The sequence below is a fragment of the Oncorhynchus kisutch genome, linkage group LG5 (genome assembly GCF_002021735.2).
Source record: "Oncorhynchus kisutch isolate 150728-3 linkage group LG5, Okis_V2, whole genome shotgun sequence".
Taxonomy (NCBI): Eukaryota; Metazoa; Chordata; class Actinopteri; order Salmoniformes; family Salmonidae; genus Oncorhynchus; species Oncorhynchus kisutch.
Window position 1 is genome coordinate 21819361 of NC_034178.2, and position 17004 is coordinate 21836364.

Genomic DNA, 17004 nt, shown 5'->3' on the forward strand with positions numbered 1-17004 from the left:
GTATTGTCCCAAGGTGCAACCCTGCCAATCTGGCACTCTATAGCCAGACTCAAACAAACGCTCAAAGATTTAAAATACTATTTGCAAACTCCCAAGTAGGGTTTATCCATTGGCTTTAGCTTGGCTGAAGATGTCATCCAAACTGGCAAACACAGATCAGTTAGTTTGAGATATGCTTTCGTACTGTTGTGTTATGACTTAGTATAGGGATTTTATGTTTATTGCATTTGTTGTGGGGATATGCGGAGGCAGAAATTGGGTTTAACAATTAAATGTCATAGTGCAACAGCAATATAAAAGATAACAAACAACATAATTTAACAACTAATCATTATCCAACACACCATTAAGCCATAGCACTGTGATACATTATTTAGTCTCATAGCAGATCTATACACACAGATCAGTGTCATTTAAGATGAGGGAGGATGATTATTTTTTTCATTAAATATACAACAAAATATGGCTAGTTCTCTCTCTCTCTCTCTTGCTTCTTAATAATTTTGGAAGAAATACATTTATTCACTGTTCAATGTTTTCTACTCACTACATTCTATGCACTGCAGTGCTAGCTAGCTCTAGCTTATGCTTTCAGTAGTAGATTCATTGTCTAATCCTTTTATTGAGTGAACAACTTGTCAGTTCATGCTACAGGAGCTCTGATAGGTTGGAGGACATCCTCTGGAAGTTGTCATAATTACTGTGTAAGTCTATGGAAGGGGGTGAGAACCATGTGCCTCCTAGGTTTGTATTGAAGTCAATATACCCAGAGGAGGACAGAAGTTACGCCATGGTGCTACTCTACAGAGTTCTGCAGAGGCTACTTCATTGCAAAACAGAGTGTTTTAGTCAATTATTTGGTGTCATGTGAATATATTTAGTATAGTTTTATCTAAAAAGGATAATTTGTTGAAATGTTTCTATAAAAAATGGAGGAGGAGGATGGTCCTACCCTTCCTCCTCTGAGGAGCCTCTACTGACATAGATACAGATAAGCTACACAGAGCTGATAAGACAACAACGGCAGACAATAACAAGTACAGAGGTGGAGCTAATTAAAGCCAGCGGTGCCTTTCCCAGACCCGGCCTGCCTGGCAGCAGCATAATGATCTGTAGCTGGATTTCTCTTGTCAATGCATTACGGCGCAAGGTTAACACTGTCCGTGGGAGTCCGCCTGGTTTGGCTCTTTGTCCTTTGCCACGAGTTGATCAGGCATTGGAGTCCCTCTCTCTTTCTCTCTCTCTCTCTCTCACCTTCTCTACTGAGGGCTGAAGTGCTGTGTTATTGATTTTTTTTACAGAGCCATAAACAGCCAGCAGCCTTCATCGTAACCCAGCACCCGCTGCCCAACACGGCCGCCGACTTCTGGAGGCTGGTCTTCGACTACAACTGCTCCTCGATAGTCATGCTCAACGAGATGGATTCAGCGCAGGTGTGTATTGTTCACCCTCTGGGTTCGCATACACACAGGCATGTGCGCACACACATATATGTGCATGTAAACATATGCATGCACACACGTAGACACATACACACACAGTGACTTTGCTTATCTCTTTGACTATTGGTCTGCCGTGGGGGTCTTACACATGCTCTATTGTTCTCTGTTCATCTCCATCTATCTCTCTATTCCTCCATTGTCATCTCCTCCTCCGGGTCTCACATACACAGTTTTATAGGGCAGGATAAGCTACTCCTTTCTCCGCCAGGGGTTTAACTATCCGACATAGCTGCCAGAACCCTCAGACAGGCACCTAGATTGAAGCCCAGCAAAGGCCTATTGACGTGAGGGTGAACTCGTTTTAAGAGGTTGGAGCCTTTCGAAAGTACTAGACTGGAGGATAGCCCATCATGGCCCTTAGCTGTAGGTGTACCGTGCAGAGGCTAATATGGTCAAGGCTTTTGCTGTGTGTGCATTGATTCCACCCAGCATGATTCCACCCAGCATGTTAGCAATGTTTTTCTTTTCTCGTACTTGTATGACCTTGCATTTGAAGTCAATAATGGTGAGTTGGAGATGGCTTTGTTCAAATGGCCAAAGCAATGTGTAGTTTATTTAATGTTTTCAGTACTTTCCAATGGGTAGAATACTCTATTTCAACAACAGTGTCCACAACAGCATGTGATGTAGCAAGGCTCACGCCATAGAAATAGAATTACTAGAACGGACATTCCCAGTCAAGTACATTTTCTGTGATTGGTGCACCGGTGGCCATATTAAATGTATAAAGCAGGAAGAAATCATTATATTTCTATGGCTAACTCCCTCTTTTCTCCCTAGCTTTGCATGCAGTACTGGCCCGAGAAGAGCTCCTGCTGCTACGGCCCCGTCCAGGTGGAGTTCATCTCAGCCGACATCGATGAAGACATCATCAATCGCATCTTCAGGATCTGCAACATGGCCAGGGTCTGTATCACAATAAAGAAAGTATGGTGGCAAACCAGGTTTTAAAATTAATAGGGAACACTGTATAGGTGACTTATTATTATCACAGTCATAGAAACTAGAATCTATGGCTGTAGGACTTTATATGGTTCTGCTCGTTTTCTCTCATAGGTCACGAACTGTATTACATCCCATAGGTCACAGACCAGCATAAAAAAGAAACAGATGCTCAGATGCCAGATGTACTACTGTACATTTGTCTTGCCTCCACTCCTACAACACTGTTGTATATATCGCTAGGACACTGTCTTGTCAGTTAGACTCCTTCAAATGTCAACCTAATTGCTTGTGCCATGCACACCACATACCCATGTCAGACCTGGGTTAAGATACTATTCTAAATCATTTATAATACTCAAGCTGTGTTTGAATGAGCTTGCCTGGCAAAATGGAGCAAATAGAGAAGTCGCAAAAGTGAAAACCAAATCCATTTGGCACTCCAAGGAAGCTAAAGAAAACGCTCAAAGCCTGTGAAAGATTTCCAATAGTATCTGAACCCGGGTCTGCCAATTGGGATGGCACTAACAGACAGGCCAAGCCTGGCAGCACCATGGCTGGTTCAGACTGGTTCCATTGGAGGGGCTTTATTTACACTAATACTCATTAGACACCATTAAATCACTGCCACTTGAATCCCTGTGTTTGTGGCACTCGGTTACTCCTTTCTCTCTCCTCTCCCTCTTGCTTGCTCATGGCCCCCCACTTTAACCAGCGGAGACGGCAGGCTTCGCCAGGCAGCTAATCAACACTTAGCTCCGTGATGGTGTAAAAAGCCACAGGGGTGGCGTCTCCAATTTACCATGAAATGGTTCCATCGCTACCGCGAGAAGCACATGACACGGCTCCTGTACGACAAAATGAGCCTCTCCCTTGTTCCCAGCTTGGGCATGGAGCCAGATAACGTCTTTGTTGTGGTTGCCAGTCGTTGGCTTGTTGGCTCTGCTCTGGCTAAGGGAAGGAAGGTTGAGTCCAAATACACTGGGAATAGATGTGCTTCTGATGAGGAGCTCAGTGCGTCAGCAGTTCATTAATGACTTGAGTGGCTGAGTGGTTTATGTTTGCAGTGGACACAGAGGTAAACTTGATCCCCCTTCAAATTGACGAAGTCCATCTACCAATGATGGTTATAATGAGGAGGAAGATTAGCTTGCTAGTGGTTGATGATTGTGCTAAGGATGATGAGGATACTATCTGGCATGTTGTCCATGATGATGATGTTGACCACAACAACGATGATGATGATAATGGCATTAATTTATGATTCTTTGGCAGCCCCAGGATGGCTACCGTTTGGTGCAGCATTTCCAGTTCATTGGCTGGCCGGCCTATCGGGACACGCCCCTGTCCAAGCGTTCCATCTTGCAGCTGGTGAGACGTCTGGCCAAGTGGCAGGAGCAGTACGACGGGGGAGACGGACGCACCGTGGTCCACTGCCTGTGAGTTGCTGAGGGCCTGGCTCAAAGGACTTTCTATTATGTTGTCGATATCACATTCACACGTCCATGGAAGTTGTATACTCATATGGTTGTCCATAGTAGAACAGTCATGTCCATGGAATTTGTATGCTGATATGGTGTCCATATTAGGACAGTCACACTTCCATGAAAGTTGTATTTCCATACGGTGTCCATATCAGAACACAGTTCTTTACTTATACAGTGTCCATACGTGGATAGTCACGTGCCCATGGAATTTTTATACAGGGACATTGTATATGAGGACGTTTAAACCAGACAGGATGTGGAGGGGTAGAACTATACTATACTCTGACAGGAAGACAATAGGAAATGTGCTTTATGAATGTATCTATCACTGCTCGCTTCCACAGTGCTGTTTCCTTCTAGAGCAGGGGTACTCAACTACTATTTGAGAAGGTCTGGTCACACATATTTCTTAGATGGCAAAGGTTATCGGCATAGTAACAAACCTCGACCAATGTGACCCCAAACTGTTCCAACCACTCTTGTTGGCGGAGAGAAAACGTTGCCGTTTTTAAGCTCATTCCATGCAATTCTACACATTTTGCCATCGGGCAGAGAGAAAATGGAGCAGTTTTAAAGGTAATTTCTTAAAATTCTACACATTTTGCCATCGGGCAGAGAGAAAATGGAGCAGTTTTAAAGCTAAGTTCCTACAATTTTACAAATTTTGCCATGTCTTATGTGTATATTGATACATGAGTGACTCAACAAAATCAATGGGTGCCCCCTGGGGATCGAAGCCCCTGAGAACATAATTTGGCCATAACTACAATATTTAGATAGCTAGTTAGCCTAATTTACCCATCTAGCTAACATGGCCAGTAGTTAATCAACTGGACATTTATCGCAGGTTAAGAATAGCTCTCTAAGGTCTGTCAGTGAAGGACATTGCGAGAGGAAAACTGCCCATGCACTACCAAATTTCAAAATTGTGCGTTCTACTATTACAACTCTCAGCAGCATTAAGTTAAAAACCTGACTGAATCCCACAGACAAAAAGTTTTTGATGTCGGGAGCCCTGGATTAAGACCGCGGTCCGCCAGTTGAGTAAGGCTGTTCATACAGCACCACTGTATGTCGCATCAATAAGTCCATCGAAGACGTCGTCCCCACAGTGACCGTACGTACTTACACCAAAAAGAAGCCATGGATTACAGGCAACATCCACACTGAGCTAAAGGGTAGAGCTGGTGCTTTCATGGAGGACGACTCTAACCCGGACATTTATAAGAAATCCCTCTATGCCCTCTGACGAACCATCAAACAGACAAAGTGTCAATACAGGACTAAGATTGAATCCTACTAAAAAAGCTCTGATGCTCATCGGATGTGGCAGGGCTTGCAAATGATTACGGGCTACAAAGGAAACCGTGCTCTCGATGGTACAGCTGTAGAACTTTGAGGATCTGAGGACCCATGCCAAATCTTTTCAGTCTCCTGAGGGGGAATAGGTGTTGTCGTGCCCTCTTTACGACTATCTTGGTGTGTTTGGACCATAATAGTTTATTGGCTATATGAACACTGTCACCTTGATTACTCAATTCTCTCGACCTGTGCACCTACGTTCATAGGCTAGGTTGTAGCAACCCATGATGGGTACAGTGAACATTTTTGTATCATGTTGTAGCCTAAACCTATCAATGTTACATTGAACTGGGTGAATGGGATATGAATGAATGTTGTAATAGAAATAAGGCCATGCTCAAAAAATTAAATTGTCCTCCCTCATCTTAAACGGCACCAACCGCCACTGACCCCCTTTATTTTGATTTGGTAGGGGGACGAAATGACAAGAATATAACTGTCAAATGTAAACTGTGCCCAGGTGAAAAACACATCTCCACTGCTAGAAATACAACATCCAATCTCTTGAAGCATTTGCAAAAGTAACACGCTTGTCTACCTCATTCAAACAACCAAGGCTTGATTTCAATCATTCAGGAGGACAGGCTATAACCCAGGGAGAGCTGAACAAGCTAGTTGCTTTGTATGTAGTAGAGAAAATTCTGCCCTTATCCACTGGTGTATAGGCCTACATAACGTAACATTGACAATGTTTACATTGACTGAGGATGTGCAATGTTTTGGGGTTTAAAACAAAAGTAATATAACAAAAGTAATATTAGTGGAACTCATTGCTTTTCCCAGGGAGGGAGTCATAAATAAATGTAACGGTTTTCTTTAGGTGAAGTAGAGGCGGACCAAAATGCAGCGTGGTTGTTATCCATTGTACTTTAAAGAAACTGTACACGAATAAACTAACAAAACAACAAACGTGCAAAAACCTAAAACAGTCCTATCTGGTGCAAAACACAGAGACAGGAACACTCACCCACAAACACACAGTGAAACCCAGGCTACATAAATATGGTTCCCAATCAGAGACAATGACTAACACCTGCCTCTGATTGAGAACCATATCAGGCCAGACATAGAAATAGACAAACAAGACATCCAACATAGAATGCCCACTCAGATCACACCCTGACCAACCAAAACATGGAAACATACAAAGCAAACTATGGTCAGGGTGTGACAATAAAGTAGTAAAGAAGTAATGGGTAATATATAACAATTGTTTTGTAATGACCACAACACTGGTGCTAATATGGACACTGTAATTATGACTTGTCTCAGCCAGAGGCATTAGAGCATTTTCGGTGCCCCAGGAATGAAAAAAAAAGTTTGAGGGAACCAATCAAAGCTCAACACATTCAGAAGCACATTTCTGTGTGAATACTGTTTTTACAACGTCCTCTATCCAAACCAGTGTGTCAGCTCTCCCTCTCTGACTACTTGACTCACGTCAGCAAGACTAGCGCAGACCCTAATTCCGCCTCCACTGATAACCATAACGGTAATAGGGCACCTTCTCTCATTTAGCAATGGTTTCATAATGTGTATTACCTTGAACATGTTAGTGGAAATACTTCAGTGGGCGGCAATGAGTCCCTTCAAGACCCTTCAATAGTACTTTTCAGAGATAGTGCAGAGTTTGATTTTGGTTGAGTGGTCAACCATTCCTCATCTTTTCCAAATGCCCCTCATCCTCTCTCTCATGTTTTATGTTTATGTATCACAAAGGTTCTAGTTGAAACCAAATGGTTAGAGAATTATTAGAGAGTATTTTCATCATTAATGGTCCGACTGTTTGAGTGGTAAGGCATGCAGAATATTGTATGCAGGGGATACAGGGGCTACCCTAATATGGATTTAGTAATACCCACATGGGCTTAAGCTCAGTCTATGTGGATTGGACAGGAGATGGGCTACGGTAGTTTTGCTGCTGGGTTAGATCGTGGGTTTTCCTCTATGTTTCAATGTTTGCCCAAGGTACAATTTGTTACTTAAGTTCAGGTCCCACGTCCTGCTATACTGTACATGGTACACCTCTCACATTAATTAAATATATTCAATAAAGTAATACATCATATAGATTGGTTCAGAGATATTGTAAAAGGGGATGTTACAACGTAGTTTTTTTGACCATATATCAAAACTTTGTGCATCACAATGGGAGATTCTGATCGACTCTCTTTTACCTTCTCTCCATCTTTCTTTAGTCTCTCCCTCTTTCTTTACCTCTCCTTCTTTACTCACTCCCTCTTTCTTTACTCTCTCCCTCTTTCTTTACACTCTCCCTCTTTCTTTACCTCTTTCACTCTTGCTTTACCTCTCTTCCTCTTTCTTTACCCTCTTCTTTACCTCTCTCCCTCTTTCTTTACTCACTCCCTCTTTCTTTACCTCTTTCCCTCTTGCTTTACCTCTCTTCCTCTTTCTTTACCCTCTTCTTTACTCTCTCCCTCTTTCTTTAATCTCTCCCTCTTTCTTTACTCTCTCCCTCTTTCTTACGCTCTCCCTCTTTCTTTACCTCTCTCCCTCTTTCTTTACCTCTCTCCCTCTTTCTTTACCCTCTCCCTCTTTCTTTACTCTCTCCCTCTTTCTTTACCCTCTCCCTCTTTCTTTACTCTCTCCCTCTTTCTTTATTCTCTCCCTCTTTCTTTATTCTCTCCCTCTTTCTTTACTCTCTCCCTCGTTCTTTACCCCTCTCCCTCGTTCTTTACCCCTCTCCCTCGTTCTTTACCCCTCTCTCTCTTTCTTTACCTCTCTCCCATCTTTCTTTACCTCTCTCCCATCTTTCTTTACCTCTCTCCCTCTTTCTTTACCTCTCTCCCTCTTTCTTTACCTCTCTCCCTCTTTCTTTACCTCTCTCCCTCTTTCTTTACCTCTCTCCCTCATACTACTCCTTCTCTGTTCCGCGGGTGATGTGGAGGTAAACCCAGGCCCTGCATGTCCCCAGGCACCCTCATTTGTTGACTTCTGTGTTCGAAAAAGCCTTGGTTTCATGCATGTCAACATCAGAAGCCTCCTCCCTAAGTTTGTCTTACTCACTGCTTTAGCACACTCTGCTAACCCTGATGTCCTTGCTGTGTCTGAATCCTGGCTCAGGAAGGCCACCAAAAATTCAGAGATTTCCATACCCAACTATAACATCTTCCGTCAAGATAGAACTGCCAAAGGGGGAGGAGTTGCAGTTTACTGCAGAGATGGCCTGCAAAGTAATGTCATACTTTCCAGGTCCATACCCAAACAGTTCGAACTACTAATTTTGAAAATTACTCTCTCCAGAAATAAGTCTCTCACGGTTGCCGCCTGCTACCGACCCCCCTCAGCTCCCAGCTGTGCCCTGGACACCATTTGTGAATTGATCGCCCCCCATCTAGCTTCAGAGTTTGTTCTGTTAGGTGACCTAAACTGGGATATGCTTAACACCCCGCCAGTCCTACAATCTAAGCTAGATGCCCTCAATCTCACACAAATCATCAAGGAACCCACCAGGTACAACCCTAACTCTGTAAACAAGGGCACCCTCATAGACGTCATCCTGACCAACTGGCCCTCCAAATACACCTCCGCTGTCTTCAACCAGGATCTCAGCGATCACTGCCTCATTGCCTGTATCCGCTACGGAGCCGCAGTCAAACGACCACCCCTCATCACTGTCAAACGCTCCCTAAAACACTTCTGTGAGCAGGCCTTTCTAATCGACCTGGCCCGGGTATCCTGGAAGGACATTGACCTCATCCCGTCAGTTGAGGATGCCTGGTCATTCTTTAAAAGTAACTTCCTCACCATTTTAGATAAGCATGCTCCGTTCAAAAAATGCAGAACTAAGAACAGATACAGCCCTTGGTTCACCCCAGACCTGACTGCCCTCGACCAGCACAAAAACATCCTGTGGCGGACTGCAATAGCATCGAATAGTCCCCGTGATATGCAACTGTTCAGGGAAGTCCGGAACCAATACACGCAGTCAGTCAGGAAAGCTAAGGCCAGCTTCTTCAGGCAGAAGTTTGCATCCTGTAGCTCCAACTCCAAAAAGTTCTGGGACACTGTGAAGTCCATGGAGAACAAGAGCACCTCCTCCCAGCTGCCCACTGCACTGAGGCTAGGTAACACGGTCACCACTGATAAATCCATGATTATCGAAAACTTCAATAAGCATTTCTCAACGGCTGGCCATGCCTTCCGCCTGGCTACTTCAACCTCGGCCAACAGCTCCGCCCCCCCCGCAGCTCCTCGCCCAAGCCTCTCCAGGTTCTCCTTTACCCAAATCCAGATAGCAGATGTTCTGAAAGAGCTGCAAAACCTGGACCCGTACAAATCAGCTGGGCTTGACAATCTGGACCCTCTATTTCTGAAACTATCTGCCACCATTGTCGCAACCCCTATTACCAGCCTGTTCAACCTCTCTTTCATATCGTCTGAGATCCCCAAGGATTGGAAAGCTGCCGCAGTCATCCCCCTGTTCAAAGGGGGAGACACCCTGGACCCAAACTGTTACAGACCTATATCCATCCTGCCCTGCCTATCTAAGGTCTTCGAAAGCCAAGTCAACAAACAGGTCACTGACCATCTCGAATCCCACCGTACCTTCTCCGCTGTGCAATCTGGTTTCCGAGCCGGTCATGGGTGCACCTCAGCCACACTCAAGGTACTAAACGACATCATAACCGCCATCGATAAAAGACAGTACTGTGCAGCCGTCTTCATCGACCTCGCCAAGGCTTTCGACTCTGTCAATCACCATATTCTTATCGGCAGACTCAGTAGCCTCGGTTTTTCGGATGACTGCCTTGCCTGGTTCACCAATTACTTTGCAGACAGAGTTCAGTGTGTCAAATCGGAGGGCATGCTGTCCGGTCCTCTGGCAGTCTCTATGGGGGTGCCACAGGGTTCAATTCTCGGGCCGACTCTTTTCTCTGTGTATATCAATGATGTTGCTCTTGCTGCGGGCGATTCCCTGATCCACCTCTACGCAGACGACACCATTCTATATACTTTCGGCCCGTCTTTGGACACTGTGCTATCTAACCTCCAAACAAGCTTCAATGCCATACAACACTCCTTCCGTGGCCTCCAACTGCTCTTAAACGCTAGTAAAACCAAATGCATGCTTTTCAACCGGTCGCTGCCTGCACCTGCATGCCCGACTAGCATCACCACCCTGGATGGTTCCGACCTAGAATATGTGGACGTCTATAAGTACCTAGGTGTCTGGCTAGACTGCAAACTCTCCTTCCAGACTCATATCAAACATCTCCAATCGAAAATCAAATCAAGAGTCGGCTTTCTATTCCGCAACAAAGCCTCCTTCACTCAAGCCGCCAAGCTTACCCTAGTAAAACTGACTATCCTACCGATCCTCGACTTCGGCGATGTCATCTACAAAATGGCTTCCAACACTCTACTCAGCAAACTGGATGCAGTCTATCACAGTGCCATCCGTTTTGTCACTAAAGCACCTTATACTACCCACCACTGCGACTTGTATGCTCTAGTCGGCTGGCCCTCGCTACATATTCGTCGCCAGACCCACTGGCTCCAGGTCATCTACAAGTCTATGCTAGGTAAAGCTCTGCCTTATCTCAGCTCACTGGTCACGATGGCAACACCCATCCGTAGCACGCGCTCCAGCAGGTGTATCTCACTGATCATCCCTAAAGCCAACACCTCATTTGGCCGCCTTTCGTTCCAGTACTCTGCTGCCTGTGACTGGAACGAATTGCAAAAATCGCTGAAGTTGGAGACTTTTATCTCCCTCACCAACTTCAAACATCAGCTATCTGAGCAGCTAACCGATCGCTGCAGCTGTACATAGTCTATTGGTAAATAGCCCACCCTTTTCACCTACCTCATCCCCGTACTGTTTCTATTTATTTACTTTTCTGCTCTTCTGCACACCAATATCTCTACCTGTACATGACCATCTGATCTTTTATCACTCCAGTGTTAATCTGCAAAATTGTAATTATTTGCCTACCTCCTCATGCCTTTTGCACACATTGTATATAGACCCCCCCTTCGTTTTCTACTGTGTTATTGACTTGTTAATTGTTTACTCCATGTGTAACTCTTTGTTGTATGCTCACACTGCTATGCTTTATCTTGGCCAGGTCGCAGTTGCAAATGAGAACTTGTTCTCAACTAGCCTACCTGGTTAAATAAAGGTGAAATAAAATAAATAAAATACTCTCTCCCTCTTTCTTTACTCTCTCCCTCTTTCTTTACCTCTCTCCCTCTTTCTTTAACTCTCTCTCTCTTTCTTTAACTCTCTCTTTCTTTACCTCTCTCTCTCTTTCCCCTTTCTTTAACTCTCTCCCTCTTTCTTTACCCCTCTCCCTCTTTCTTTACCTCTCCTTCTTTCTTTACCTCTCTCGCTCTTTCTTTAACTCTCTCCTTCTTTCTTTACCTCTCTCGCTCTTTCTTTAACTCTCTCTTTCTTTACCCTTCTCTCTATTTCTTTACCCCTCTCCCTCGTTCTTTACCCCTCTCTCTCTTTCTTTACCTCTCTCCCATCTTTCTTTACCTCTCTCCCATCTTTCTTTACCTCTCTCCCTCTTTCTTTACCTCTCTCCCTCTTTCTTTACCTCTCTCCCTCTTTCTTTACCTCTCTCCCTCTTTCTTTAACTCTCTCCCTCTTTCTTTACCCCTCTCCCTCTTTCTTTACCTCTCCTTCTTTCTTTACCTCTCTCCTTCTTTCTTTACCTCTCTCGCTCTTTCTTTAACTCTCTCCTTCTTTCTTTACCTCTCTCGCTCTTTCTTTAACTCTCTCTTTCTTTACCCTTCTCTCTATTTCTTTACCCCTCTCGCTTTTTCTTTACCTCTCTCTCTTTCTTTAACTCTCTCTCTCTTTCTTTAACTCTCTCCCTCTTTCTTTACCTCTCTCCCTCTTTCTTTACATCTCTCCATCTTTCTTTACTCTCTCCCTCTTTCTTTACTCTCTCCCTCTTTCTTTACTCTCTCCCTCTTTCTTTACTCTCTCCCTCTTTCTTTACCTCTCTCCCTCTTTCTTTAACTCTCTCTCTCTTTCTTTAACTCTCTCTTTCTTTACCTCTCTCTCTCTTTCCCCTTTCTTTAACTCTCTCCCTCTTTCTTTACCCCTCTCCCTCTTCTTACCCTCTCCTTCTTTCTTTACCCCTCTCCTTCTTTCTTTACCCCTCTCCTTCTTTCTTTACCCCTCTCCTTCTTTCTTTACCTCTCTCCTTCTTCTTTACCTCTCTCCTTCTTTCTTTTACCTCTCTCGCTCTTTCTTTAACTCTCTCCTTCTTTCTTTACCTCTCTCGCTCTTTCTTTAACTCTCTCTTTCTTTACCCTTCTCTCTCTTTCTTTACCCCTCTCGCTTTTTCTTTACCTCTCTCTTTCTTTAACTCTCTCTCTTTCTTTACCTCTCTCTCTCTTTCTTTACCTCTCTCTCTCTTTCTTTAACCTCTCTCTCTCTTTCTTTACCCCTCTCTCTCTTCTTTACCCCTCTCTCTCCTTCTTTACCCCTCTCTCTCTTTCTTTACCCCTCTCCCTCTTTCTTACCTCTCTCCCTCTCTCCCTCTTTCTTTACCCCTCTCCCTCGTTCTTTACCCCTCTCCCTCGTTCTTTACCCCTCTCCCTCTTTCTTTACCCCACTCTCTCATTCTTTACCTCTCTCTCTCTCTTTACCCCCTCTCTCTCTCTCTTTACCCCTCTCTCTCTTTCTTTACCCCTCTCTCTCTTTCTTTACCCCTCTCCCATCTTTCTTTACCTCTCTCCCATCTTTCTTTACCTCTCTCCCATCTTCTTACCTCTCTCCCATCTTTCTTTACCTCTCTACCTCTTTCTTTACCTCTCTACCTCTTTTCTTTACCTCTCTACCTCTTTCTTTTTCCCTCTCCCTCGTTCTTTACCCCTCTCCCTCTTTCTTTAACCCCTCTCTCTCTTTCTTTACCCCTCTCTCTCTCTTTCTTTACCCCTCCTCTCTCTTTCTTTACCCCTCTCTCTCTTTCTTTACCCCTCTCTCTCTTTCTTTACCTCTCTCTCTCTTTCTTTACCTCTCTCCTTCTCTTTCTTTTACCCCCTCTCTCTCTTTCTTTACCCCTCTCTTCTTTCTTTACCCCTCTCTCTTTCTTTACCCCTCTCCCATCTTTCTTTACCTCTCTCCCATCTTTCTTTACCTCTCCCATCTTCTTACCTCTCCCATCTTTCTTTACCTCTCCCATCTTTCTTTAACCTCTCTACCTCTTCTTTACCTCTCTGCCTCTTTCTTTACTCTCCTCCCTCTTTCTTTTACTCTCTTCTCCCTCTTTCTTACCTCTCTCTCTCTTTCTTTACCCCTCTCTCTCTTTCCTCTTTCTTTAACTCTCTCCCTCGTTCTTTACCCCCTCTCCCTCGTTCTTACCACTCTCCTCTTACCTCTCTCCCTCTTTCCTCTTTCTTTAACTCTCTCTCTTTCTTTACCCCTCTCCCTCTTTCTTTACCCCTCTCCTTCTTTCTTTACCTCTCTCATCTTTCTTTACCCTCTCCTTCTGTCTTTACCTCTCTCGCTCTTTCTTTAACTCTCTCTTTCTTTACCCCTCTCTCTATTTAGTTTACCCCTCTGGCTTTTCTTACCTCTCTCTTTCTTAACTCTCTCTCTCTTTCGTTTACCCTCTCCCTCTTTCCTTACCTCTCTCCCTCTTTCTTTACCCCTCTCCCTCTTTCTCTTACCCCTCTCCCTCTTTCTTTACCTCTCTCTCTTTCTTTAACTCTCTCTCTCTTTCTTTACCTCTCTCTCTCTTTCTTTACCTCTCTCTCTCTTTCTTTACCCCTCTCTCTCTTTCTTTACCCCTCTCTCTCCTTCTTTACCCCTCTCTCTCCTTCTTTACCCCTCTCTCATCTTTCTTTACCTCTCTCCCATCTTTCTTTACCTCTCCCTCTTTCTTACCTCTCTCCCTCTCTCCCTCTTTCTTTACCCCTCTCCCTCGTTCTTTACCCCTCTCCCCTCGTTCTTACCCCTCTCCCTCTTCTTTACCCCACTCTCTCATTCTTTACCTCTCTCTCTCTCTTACCCCTCTCTCTCTCTTTACCCCTCTCTCTCTTTCTTTACCCCTCTTTCTCTTTCTTTACCCCTCTCCCATCTTTCTTTACCTCTCTCCCATCTTTCTTTACCTCTCTCCCATCTTTCTTACCTCTCTACCTCTTTCTTTACCTCTCTACCTCTTTCTTTACCTCTCTACCTCTTTCTTTTCCCTCTCCCTCGTTCTTTACCCCTCTCCCTCTTTCTTTACCCCTCTCTCTCTTTCTTTACCCCTCTCTCTCTTTCTTTACCTCTCTCTCTCTTTCTTTACCTCTCTCTCTCTTTCTTTACTCCTCTCTCTCTTTCTTACCCCTCTCTCTTTCTTTACCCCTCTCTCTTTCTTTACCCCCTCTCCCATCTTTCTTTACCTCTCTCCCATCTTTCTTTACCTCTCCCATCTTTCTTTACCTCTCCCATCTTTCTTTACCTCTCCCATCTTTCTTTACCTCTCTCTCTCTTCTTTACCCTCTCTCTTCTTTACCCTCTCTCTCTTCTTTACCCCTCTCTCTTTCTTTACCCCTCTCCATCTTTCTTTACCTCTCTCCCATCTTTCTTTACCTCTCCATCTTTCTTTACCTCTCCCATCTTTCTTACCCTCTCCCATCTTCTTACCTCTCTACCTCTTTCTTTACCTCTCTGCTCTTTCTTTACTCTCTCCCTCTTTCTTTACTCTCTCCCTCTTTCTTTACCCTCTCCTCTCTCTCTCTTTCTTTACCCCTCTCCTCTCTTTCCTCTTTCTTTAACTCTCTCCCTCGTTCTTTACCCCTCTCCCTCGTTCTTTACCACTCTCTCCTCTTACCTCTCTCCCCTCTTTCTTTAACTCTCTCTCTTTCTTTACCCCTCTCCCTCTTTCTTTACCCCTCTCCTTCTTTCTTTAACCTCTCTCAATCTTTCTTTACACCCTCTCCTTCTGTCTTTACCTCTCTCGCTCTTTCTTTAACTCTCTCTTTCTTTACCCCTCTCTCTATTTATTTACCCCTCTGGGCTTTTCTTTACCTCTCTCTTTCTTTAACTCTCTCTCTTCTTACCCCTCTCCTCTTCCTTACCTCTCTCCCTCTTTCTTTACCCCTCTCCCTCTTTCTTCCCCTCTCCTCTTTCTTTACCTCTCTCTCTTTCTTTACCTTTTCTCTCTTTCTTTACTTTCTCCTCTTCTTTCTTTACCTTTCTCTCTCTTTCTTTACCCCTCTCCCTCTTTCTTTAACCTCTCCCCTTCTTTACTCTCTCCTCTTCTTTCCTCTCCCTCCTCTCTCCCCTTTCTTTACTCTCTCCTCCCTCTTGCTTTACTCTCTCCCTCTTGCTTTACCTCTCTCCTCTTTCTTTACTCTCTCCTCCTCCCTCCCCTCTTTCTTTTCTCTCTCTCTCTTTCTTTACCTCTCTCTCTTTCTTTACCTCTCCCTCTTTCTTTTCTCTCTCTCTCTTTCTTTACCTCTCTCCCTCTTTCTTTCTCTTTCTTTCTCTCTCCTCTTTCTTTTTCTTTACCTCTCTCCTCTCTTTCTTTACCTCTCTCTCCTCTTTCTTTACCTCTCTTCTCTTTTCTTTACTCCTCTCTCTTTCTTTACCTTCTCCTCTCTTTCTTTACCTCTCTCTCTCTTTCTTTACCTCTCTCTCTCTTTCTTTACCTCTCTCTTTTCTCTTTCTTTACTCTCTCTCTTTCTTTACCTCTCTCTCTTTTTCTTTACCCCTCTCTCTTTCTTTACCCCTCTCCTCTTTCTTTATTACCCCCTCTCTCTCTTTCTTTCTTTACCCCTCTCCTTTTCTTTACCCTCCTCTTTCTTTACCCCCTCTCTCTTTCTTTACCCCTTCTCTCTTTCTTTACCCCTCTCTCTCTTTCTTTACCCTCTCTCTTCTTTACCCTCTCTCTTTCTTTACCCCTCTCTCTTTCTTTACCCCTCTCTCTCTTTCTTTTCCCCTCTTTTCTTTCTCTTTTTCTCTCTCTCTCTTTTTTTTTTTCTTTCTTCTTTTTTCTCTTTTTTTCTTCTCTTTCTTTTTTTCTTTTTTTTTCTTTCTCTTTTTTTTTTCTTCTTCTCTTTCTCTTTTCTTTTTTCTTTCTCCTCTCTTTTTTTTTCTCTCTCTAACCCTCTCTCTCTCTCTTTTTCTTTCTTTCTCTTCTTTCTTTCTTCTTTCTCTTTTTTTCTCTCTCTCTCTCTCTCTTTCTTCTCTCTCTTTTTTTTTTTTCTCTCTTCTTTACCCCTCTCTCTCTTTCTTTCCCCTCTCTCTCTTTCTTTACCCCTCTCTCTTCTTTCTTTACCCTCTCTCTCTTTCTTTTCTTTACCCCTCTCTCTCTCTTTTCTTACCCCTCTCTCTTTCTTTACCCCTCTCTCTTTTACCCCTCTCTTTCTTTACCCCTTCCCTCTTCTTTACCTCTCCCTCGTTCTTTTACCTCTCCCTCATTCTTTACCTCTCCCTCGTTCTTTACCTCTCTCCCTCGTCTTTACCTCTCTCCCTCCGTTCTTTACCCTCTCCCTCGTCCTTTACCCCTCTCTCGTCCTTTACCCCTCTCTCGTTCTTTACCCCTCTCTCTTTCTTTACCCCTCTCTTTCTTTACCCCTCTCACTCTTTCTTTAACCTCTCCCTCTTTCTTTACCTTCTCCTCTTTCTTTACCTCTCTCCCTCTTTCTTTACCTCTCTCCTCTTTCTTTACCTCTCTCCCTCTTTCTTTACCTCTCTCTCTCTCTTTCCTCTTTCTTTACCTCTCTCTCTCTTCTTTAAC

At 44.0% G+C, this 17004-nt stretch overlaps 1 protein-coding gene across 4 annotated transcripts in view; it reads left to right on the forward strand.

The window, feature by feature from the left end:
• Positions 1–17004, forward strand: part of LOC109890760 (receptor-type tyrosine-protein phosphatase T-like) — a 484190-nt gene that overhangs the window by 459217 nt on the left and 7969 nt on the right. For all 4 annotated transcript variants that reach the window (XM_031824663.1, XM_031824659.1, XM_031824662.1 and 1 more), the window contains 3 exons: positions 1302–1433; positions 2283–2408; positions 3720–3883. In XM_031824663.1, coding sequence (XP_031680523.1) covers positions 1302–1433; positions 2283–2408; positions 3720–3883 — 422 coding nt within the window. The remainder of the gene's footprint in view (positions 1–1301; positions 1434–2282; positions 2409–3719; positions 3884–17004) is intronic.